The sequence below is a fragment of the Protopterus annectens genome, chromosome 6.part0 (genome assembly GCF_019279795.1).
Source record: "Protopterus annectens isolate FY-2018-M chromosome 6.part0, PAN1.0, whole genome shotgun sequence".
Lineage (NCBI taxonomy): Eukaryota > Metazoa > Chordata > Ceratodontiformes > Protopteridae > Protopterus > Protopterus annectens.
The window spans coordinates 1572604773-1572615362 of NC_056737.1; the positions used below are offsets into that span (position 1 = coordinate 1572604773).

Genomic DNA, 10590 nt, shown 5'->3' on the forward strand with positions numbered 1-10590 from the left:
CCACAGAGACATGTTTGGATGAAGGCTTTGGGCTCCATTTAGCCACATCCATACCACATGGTAACAGTGTTATAGAGTCCCAAAGAGGGAAATACTGGTGATGATGTGGCCATGTTATCATTGTCATTGCTTGTGATGACCCTAGTAAATGCCAGAGATTTAAAAATCAGAGAGTATATCCTTGACTCCCCTTAGTCTACTGTCTGTCTAGTTAATGAAGGGCTTTTCTGCAAGAGTACTGAGATCCCCCTGATCAGCCTGTAGCAGGAATACTCCGTATGTTTAATCTTGGGTGATTTTAGGACCTGGAGTGATGCCAAGTATAATGAATTTACACAAACTGCTTAATGTTTTGGAACGCTTTAATTTATTTTAGATAATTACCTCTGTTCCTATATGACAACACTCTTTGAATTTCCTCTTTCAAATGGACGTTGTTACTTTGGACCTGGGCATAGAGCCAGTCTCATGGTTTGGCAGTGGACTCTGATACAGCTATTTGATAATGAGCTAGCTGATGATAAGGATTTACGGATTACCACCCTTCTCATTTTAGTTCTGTTCATGGACCGTCTTCTTCCAAGGCTGCTGCCCATATATGGTGGCAGTCTGTGGATTTGGTCTTTCAAAGGAGTCTTGTTACTGTGAATTTGGTGATATAGCCAATCTTATGGTGAGACAGTTGAATATTTTCAGACATGGGCTCCCACCAATACAGTCATCTTATAATAAGCTGGTTCATGAAAGGGTCTCTTAAAATCACCTGTGATATTCTAGTTCTATTCCTAGGTAAGCTTCTTCTGGTGACCAGTGATGATCATCCAGATTCCCCAGATGTGTCCCACACTTAGACATTTACTGTTGCTCTGGATTTAGTCAACCCTTGAGTTGATATTTTTTAATTCTATTTATTTGTTCACAAGGTAAGCTAAATCAATATACATGTCCTTTTTTAGGAGAAACCCAGGGGCACTGTCTGATTAAGCGACTTGCTTAGAGTTGCATAATTAGGCAAATGAAGGCTGAGGAGATTAAATTCTGGAGTACAGAAAGCAGCTTGTTAACCATTCATAGCCTTAATTCTCTGTGCTAACTGCCAGACAAAAAACTCCCAAACCTAATATACACAGGGATCCTTAGGTTGAGGAGGACTTTCACGTCTGTATAGACTTGGAAAGCAGCTGTAAAAGAGAGAGGTGAGGACTTGACTGCCCAAGGACAAGTTTAGTTTGGATACCTACTAAGTAGAAAACACTACAGAAGTCTCTTGTCAGATGGGAGTATTACTTACCTGGCTGTGCTTTTTCAAGTGGTATGTATTCTGTACAGATATGCCTGCTTTACCACTTGAACATTTCTTCTTCTTGGTAAGCAGTGGCACAACTTTTTTTTCTGTTTAAGGCTGCAAAGATCAGACAATTTTTTCCCTCAGGAAGCATCCATGACAATTTTTTAGTTACTTGAATATGGAAAATTCTCACTTATGTTTGGCTAAGTTTATTTCCTTCACTTTGAATGCATGAATGTGTTTTTATATCTATGCCCAGCTTAGTGGACAACAAATCCTGGATGTACAAGGCTGATTAGATCTGCCTTCAAAGCTCTAGGTCCACTTAAATACCAAACTGTCTAATCTTCACTGAAGATTTTTTGCTAAAGTTATTAAATACTCACTAATCTTAACCTATTCTCAAAACAGAGAAATGTCTCTTGATCTTAACAGTATGGCGAATTATCATCTCATCTCAAACTTTTCATTCCTAAGCAATGTTGTTGAGAAAAAGGTCGTCATGCAGATGTATGTATGTATGTATGTATGTATGTATTTATTTATTACGTTTGATAGTCCGGGTAGGTGGACTGGTTCTCAGACCCTTTTCAGCCACAGCCTGGGCCCATAGGCAACAGTTATAATAATGGTGCAATACAGAACAGGAGAACAAATAGCAAGGTATTACAGGAGTAATAAGATGATAAACAAATGACAATTAAAAACATACCTCTCAAATCTCTAGATTTATGCAGACTCTCCAGATTTCTGCCTCTTATTTTTGGTCTGTTCTTCATAAAATTTTAGTTTTTTTTGGCAACTAGAGGATCAGAGTCAGGAAATGATGAAAGACATTTGGGTTTCAGACTTCATACCATTCAGAAAATTCATGCTAATGCAAACCATGTCATTCTGTCAACTTTGTGTGTTTATAAGAGCAATATTTAAACATTGCCCCTATTTTTGGCCTTTGTCCCCCATTATTTATGGCTTTGTCCAGATTTCTTGTGATATGTGGTCGAGAGGTTTGATTAAAACAAGTTAGATATACACAAAATAAACAATTTATAAGAAATATATTCACATTCTCCACATTTGGTATACAAGATACCAACTGCAGATGAAACTATACAAATAAAGCCCAACAACATTTTAGTTAGGATACTTACACTATGTACATGCAGGAAGCTGTTTTATTTATTTAACTTTTGACTGAAAACACAGTTTGAGTATACAGTTATACAGCTCAAACCTATGCGTATGTAATATTCTGTCATCATATGGACACTTATCAGTCTTGTTTTCCATGAAGGCAAACCGGTGATTCTGTGTTCATAGTGAATGTTATGGAAAGAGGTCAGTGGTTATACTCAGTCTTTGTCCTCTTTGATCTAGTGGTTGATTTGACACTGGACCATGAGATCCTGATTAAAAACATTCAGTCCCAGTGTGGCCTGACCTCCGATCCATGATTTGCCTCTTACCATTTGTGTCACACTCAGTAAGTGGTTGGTGGTATTGTTACCTCTAGTTGCTAAGCATGAACAAGTTGTGTCCTTTAAAGTTTAATGTGGCTGCCACATTCCTGATTATGGTGTATGTGCTGCCAATGATGTGGTCACCAAGGCTGAGGTATTCTCTGATAATGCTGTGCTAATAACATTTATCTATACTTCTACCTTTTTAGGAACTTGTGCCACATTTCCTACTGTAGAAGACTGGAGGATCTCCATCCTTTAGTGGACAACGTTATGTCATCTAAAGCTTAACTCAGTGATGGTGCAGGAGATGCTAGTCCATGCAGATGTCCAGATGCTGCATGTTCTTTTCCTTTCTCATTTTTATAGGAGGAAAATAGATTGGAATTCATTTCTTCTATGTACAATCTAGTAACAATTGTTCGTTAGAGACATATACTTAGGAATCAGGTGTCTGCTGTCTTCAAGATATCTTATCATCTTCTGTGTATCACCTGGATAAGGCTCCTTATTCTATTTCTGGGGTTAGAAATGATGAGTTTGTATGCTAGTGCCCTCCTGTCTTGATTATCACTGAAGCAGGTGTAGAATTACATGACAAGGCTTCTGGCTTATGAGCCTTGTGCCTCTATGTTATACCTATTCTGCAGGTTCTGTAGTGTCTACCTGTCACTGTCAAACCAGGTTCTAGGATCTTAGTATTAACATTTGGAGTGCTACACAGTTTGAGTCCTGCCTATTTAAAAGAGCTCCTACTGCCATATTTCACAGTGAGCCCTCATAGAGCATCATGTGAAGCGCTGGTGGTTACAACTGAGATCTTTCTGAGAATTCTTGGAGGCACTTCATTACCAATCTAAAAATGAATGGTACTGTGGAATAAACTACCTGTCTTGATATCGACATGCAGTTTCAAGTCTTTTTTCTGAAGGTCCCTCCCCACCATTTGCTTGGTGTAACCTTTTTAAATCTGCTTCAGGTCTCTATTTTAGTTAACACAGTTTGTTTTGTTTCTTTACCTTTTCTGAAGGTCCCTCCCCACCATTTGCTTGGTGTAACCTTTTTAAATCTGCTTCAGGTCTCTATTTTAGTTAACACAGTTTTTGTTTCTTTACCTTTTCAATCATGTTGAACTATCTATACTGTCATTTTCCTATGCTGCTTTTTTATTGTCTTTATATGTAAGATGCCCAGGATCAGGCACCTAAATAAATACATAAAAATAAGATATGGGATTCAAAACAAATAGCATCCTATCTTCAGAGTTGTAACATGTATGACGCTTATTAAAATAAAACCATCAACAGACTAATTCTGCTGCATTGTGTGTGTTCAATAATGAAGATGTAGACTGAATATTTTTATATATATATATATATATATACAAACCTAGGAAGAAGCCAAGAGGAGGGAACAAATCATGCTTTGTGTCTGCTCATTTCAAGCAACTATACCCTGGGCAGCTACACTTTCCTATTCTGTTTCTCCGCTTTCGAGTTCCATTAAAGACCACTCTTGACATACTCTCCATTTCTCTATCTCGGCCATTCCAAGGCCCTACCATTCACCTCATGAAACACTTAAGTTAGTCTTGAACCTTCTATTTTCAAGCTGCTATGTGTATTTCCATTACCTCACCCCATTAAGGCAGAGTCCATATAAGTTTTTTTCACGCCATTCCTTACTTTAACTGCATAACACTAATAGCATCATCATTTCTTCAACTCTGTGTTCCCTCCCCATTATATTGATCAACTTCATTCACACAATTTGCAACTAACTATGCTGCATGTTGCTACTGGCAGAAGAAAACAATATGTATAGTTTGCATAGATCTGTGGTAGAAGTCTGTCTATCTTCCTACCTCTGTCTTTTTCTTCTCTGTCTCAATCAGTAGTCCCGATATTTGTTGACAGCTTTAAAAGCTTCATTTGACTCACTAACCATCATCTTCTCTGGAAGTGTATTCTACATGCAACCACACGTTCCATAAAATAGAGTATTCTTAAATTAGTTTGTTCTTTTTATTTGCAACTTATGCTGTTTTATCCCCTTCATAGTTTTACCCCCAGACAGACACATCTCAATATTCTCTACACTCAGATGATGCCCCACCTTCCCCTTATTGTCTCCAGTCTAATGAAGTCTGGCTCTTGTATCAACCCTTTTTCATCTACATTGCCTTCATTTACACTCCTGCTATTGTTATATGTCTAACCCTAACTGACTTACTGATGTCCTTTCCTCTGTAAAGTCTCCAGAATCGTATGCACTATTCCATGTGAGGGTCTTACCAGTGTCTCATATAACAGAAGGATGACATTATTTTCCTTAGATTCTGGCCTTGCTGCTACCATGTATTCTTCTGGTAACTCACAACACAACTTTAATGACCACTCCATTTAGCAGCGATTGTGCCCATATTTTTCCTGCTCTGCCTTCTCTAGTACAATCCTATCCCCAAGTTCATACATTGCTCTTGCATCCCCTTGCAAAGTGCATGTGTATAACACTTTTCACTTTGTCCATTAAATCCAAGCTGCTATCTGTCTACACTGGAAGCTTTGCAAGTCTATGTATCTCATCATTGGTTACCATATTTGTTCTCCTATATGTTTGACCTGTATGTTATTATAACAACTAATCAGAATTAGAATGGTGTTAGTGAAATCAGACTCTGTCACGGACAGGACTATGATACCCTAGTATGTTCGTTTCAAAAGCATACATTTTTCATACTTTTGTATAGCATCTTCATAGATTTTTTAGAAAATTTGTGCTAGCTCTACCATATGAAGTTATATTTTGAAGAAATAAAGTAAACAAATATCATGTCAGAGGTGTCTTCAGCACACTTTAGAGAATTGCCCTTAGGACTGGATTGCATGATTAATACAATTTTGGTTCTTTCTTCCCATTTTCCTTTGCAGTGGGCAGAGTTTGTTCTGTTTGCTGTTCTTCTTCTTGTAGTGAGCATCATCTTCGCCATTATGGGGTATTTCTACAGATATGTGGATCCATCAGAACTGAAAACAGATGATGAAGATGAGAAAGTGAAAAAAGCAGATGATGAGCTCAAGGAACATAATGGATTACCATTATATGAAAATGTAATACTGAACGAGCTAGTTAAGCAGAGCAAATTGTAGATCTGTGCACAGTATTTTTGTTAGAAGAATAATCTTTTTAGCTAGTGTTGCTCATCATTTTTACTTAAAAATTATCAGTGTGATCACACTGCTATGTGTCCTATGTGATTTGGATTGCTTTACTTGTATTGCCTGTGAGCGGTATTGCACTTTCAAACATGCATTATTGATGCTTCTAGTATTTTGTTCCCAGAAATGAAGTATCCTTTAGTGATCTATGGAAAATTTCTTCCAGAATAACCAGTCACTCAGCCAAATTGCCCAGTAACTGGTATCTGATGCTGTCACTTGCATTGCCTATTTAAACAGAGGAGGAATGTCTAGAGGTGCCATACAAAAGCTCAGAATGTGGTTTATAGAGGTAACAGTATTAGGATGCAAGGCTTTACACTTCAAATACCTAGCTGTGGAACAAAGAAGATCCACATACTATTGTAGCTATTCATATTCCATACATACTTAGAAATGTTCATAGAAGGGTGTTAAGCATGTGGTCCAGGAGACCATTGAGGAGCCTAGTCCAATTTCCCAGAGCACTAGCTGGTTAAGCGGCACAGCAGACAAAGGAGGCTGAGAAAAATCACACTCTAGACTACAGGAAGCAGCTTGCTAATGTAGACAGTCTTACTTCTCTACACTAACTGCCAGACATTATGTAACTTGTTCTAAAACATTATGAAATACATTCAGTAAAACTAACATCTTTAAAGGTGGACAGGTACCAGAACTTGGCTGAATGGTAATCCCAGGATTCATCTGGTTACTTTTTCTTATCAGGTGTTTTAAATGTTTGAGAAAGCCCTACTTTATGGGTATAGCATGATGATATTGCAGTGTAGTAGTTAGGTCTTTTGACTCATAACATCAGGGTTCTGTCTCAATTTCTGCATACTTTCTGTGAGAGGTTGGCATGTTCTCTCCATAACTGTGTGCAGTTTATCCTTGGTACTTAAGGATTCTTCTAGCCTTTAAAAAAAGATGTCTGAGTTGGCCACTTTTATTTTCTGAACAATATACTTGAATATACCATTGGCCTTGATGTTCAGGTCATGGAAAGAAAATCTTCAGTGTATTTGTTCATTCATCCTGGTTAACAAATGTTTGAAATGTACCATTTGCAGGAAATAACCTGTAATTTTTTCTTTACCACAGTATTATCCTCTTATCATTGATCATTTAAGTTTTCCATCATCTTCCCAAACTTTTCTGAACAAGATAAACTAAGCATAGCGACAGGCACTAAAATCCTATAAATTTATTAAACGTAAGAATTTAAAAACTTAAAAATATCCAACTTGATATAAAAAGGGTTAAGCGCGTTCATCCCAAACAATTGAGATTTCTCACATAAAACTGCAATGTCATGTGACTTCTTTAAATACAATGTAGCTATGTCACACATAAATTTTGAACTTGAATCCAAGAGAATTTAAAGAAACATGCAGTGCATATATTGATACAAAAAAATACATTAAAACCCTACAATAGTAACATGCAAGTAATGTATCTGAATGCCTTTTATATGAAGATACCTTTTAACTTATAGAAAAAAAAATGAATATATGCACATATTAAATTAAATTTTATTGAATGAACACTGGGCTTACAATTTTTAAGAATACAATATTTTTATATGTAAATGGTAATGACTGCAAAGGATGTTAAATGCATAAATTATTTTTCATATGCCTTCATTTTGAGAAGGCTAGTATTGGAGATAATATTCAATCTTGGAGGTAGGGTGGCATTGAGAAATATTTGCCATCATAATTCGCACTGATCCAGGGTGATGGACCATGGACCCCCTCTTGGATTTTTCTCCACTCCTTCAAGGATGGCAAATCAAAAATTATGCCCTTCATTCTTGGCAATGTGTTTAAATAAGGCATTAGTTGACTTAGCTTTTGAAATGCATACATGCTTGTATATGCGTTATTTCAATTTGAGTTCAGATTTTCCTATATCGTAGGCTATACAACAGGTGCGTACAACTGCATATACAATGCCTACAAGAATAACAATAGAAATGACCTGTAATTTTAATTTTTTTATTGCCAAATTAAATTTCATCACCACAACTTATGTACTGGCATACTGTGCAGGTGCCACATTTTGACATACTGCCGTTGGAGGAAGTTTTTAAATTCTTACGTTTATAAATTTATAGGATTTTACCGCCTGTCACTGTGCTTGGTTTATCAGAGTTTACACAGTTTTGAGGTTTTATTCTGAAGAACAACAAACAAGAATAAGAGTATTATGTGGTGCATGTAAATGGTCACAACAACTGGAAATAACTGAATTTTCATGTACCTCTTCAAACATGACATGTGCAGCTATTATATTAGATTGAAATGCAGCAATTAACAGATGAAAAGCACTCTTTACCTCTCATAAATTTCCATTTGAGTTATATATCATATGATAAATGAGCCATATACATTTAAACAGATGTTACATCTCTTTGCTAAATTAAAAATTAGAAAGAAAACCCATTAATGTCTAATTTTTGTAAATTACAAATATTGAATTGTTCCATCTTTGGAATTAATACACAGTGCTAGGCTGAGGTCGGTGGACGTGACGGTTTCTATTTGTAGAATGTAGCCCTGATTATTTTGCTTAGATCAAGAGTTAAAAATTATGTTTCTGTCAATTTATCTGCTCCTAATGAACATATGGCATAGGTCCCATCCTCTTCAAGCATTGTAATTTGTGATTACAGTAGTGAAACAATCGGAGATTAAAGATTTAAACCTAACAGAAGAAAAATATCACTAGATAAGTTTCAGTTTGTGTAGCATTTTTGAGAAAGGGATTGCAAACTGTGAAATGTGTTATTTTTATGGGCAATATATCTAAAGCTGTCAGTGCTGTTATAAAGGACATTAAAGGTTGTTTGATGTACAGTTGATAAATATTGTGGCAATAAATTGTAAATGTTTGATGTATTTTAATGTGAAGTATTAAATTAAAATTTTATATAGGATTCTAACTGTGGATTTTATGTTCATTTTACATTTCAGTCATGAATTTCAAGAAGTTTATTAAATGATATATTTATCTATATATTTATTTTACAAAATGCTAAGTCCAGCAGTGAATTGTGTTGGTTGGTAATCCTTCAAAATGGAGGTGCTATGGTTATTACTGCTACATTATGATACTCAGACCTCTGGCCTAATTCTATCTATGGGCACTTTCTATGCAAAGTTTGCATGTGTTCACATAGACTTCTCTTGTGGCCTCCATTTTCTTCCCATGTTGCAGTCACACTGACAGGTTAATTAGTGTGTTACATTGCCCTTAGCTTGTGTATAAATGCAAGGCGCAATGCTTTTTGTGGTATTAAAAAAATCAGTGAGTGAATGTATTTATCTACTTATTCATTCATTCATTTTGATAACCAGGTAGGTGGGATGATCCAAGGACATTTTTCAGGCATTATTTAAGCCAAAGGGCAACAGTAATAAAGACATACGCATACATTAGATACATTAAATGTTAGGCATACACAGAGTAAAGCAATTAATTATATACACAGGCATACATTAATAAAGCAAGTAGTTATATACATAGCAAAAATTGTGTCTGACAAGCAGATATAATAATGGGAAAGAAAAAAAATTGTAATAAAATTATGCAGTGTTCAAGTTGTATTATTTATACATTAAATAGTATTTCTGTACCTTGCTGTGTAAAACAAGTTATTAGTGCAAGCTGTAACACGCAGATAGACTCTTGTTAAACTGTTTCAGCAAAACATTGGCATTTGTGATGTTTTAACAGACAGCTTTTTAACTGCATACAAATATGAGTGAGACTAGTGACATGAGACCAATACTTACATATAAATACTCTGCTTTGTTACCAAGATTCCATTATTATTTTTAGTATATCTATGTATAAGCAAAATTAGAACATGTTTTAAGTATGGATAATGAATAAAGCAAACTTGAGAGTTTTTAAATAGTAATTGTAAACAATACAAAACAAAAACGCAACTTGTAATGAAGCAGTGTTCTGGCCTGCAGTGATCCGAAACACCAAATTCCATTAAATTTCAAGTTTTCATGTACTCAAGACAGCCCTAATTAAAAAATTTGATGATATTTGATTGAAAAGGATGGCCTTAGTGAGTGTGGATTGTGAATACTCATGGAGTTGGGACCCTCTGTTATTCAAATTTCATATTTATCCTATAACAATCTCAGTCATGACAACTGTACTTCAGAGTCTGCTAATCAAGATTCCATTGACTAAAAATGACAAAATACATCTAGCCATAGTCTATCTCTCTCCTTCTACCTTAATTACCAAATTTATATCCAAAATAAAATTTCTAATGCTCAACGCTCAAGAATCTAATCAATCTTGGGACTTCATTGTTAATTTTCTTGGTCCACTTACTAACACTTCTGAACACCTTGCTAATCTTGGCCTCAAAGAATTATCTATGTATCTGACTGCCATCTTTGGTGGTAGTTGATAGCTGATACTGATGATAAAAGTTCTCTGACTGCTACCTGAATAACTGTTTTCCCACAACTGTACTTTCACCCCTTGGGAGTTTGTAGTCATGAAGATTGTTTATCAAAGTCCTTTCTGTGCTGGCTATTAAATCAAATGGCAGTTTTCATAGATGCTGTATGTTTAAAGATTTTTGTATGAAACTGATATTAAATGTAGTATG

General features: G+C 35.7%; 1 protein-coding gene across 1 annotated transcript in view; it reads left to right on the forward strand.

Annotated features, from left to right (window-relative positions):
- Positions 1–6273, forward strand: part of LOC122804006 (solute carrier family 15 member 2-like) — a 748008-nt gene extending 741735 nt beyond the window's left edge. Inside the window, exon 22 of the mRNA XM_044073688.1 lies at positions 5679–6273. Within this exon, the coding sequence (XP_043929623.1) occupies positions 5679–5897 (219 nt within the window). The 3' untranslated portion in view covers positions 5898–6273. The remainder of the gene's footprint in view (positions 1–5678) is intronic.
- Positions 6274–10590: the final 4317 nt, after the last annotated feature.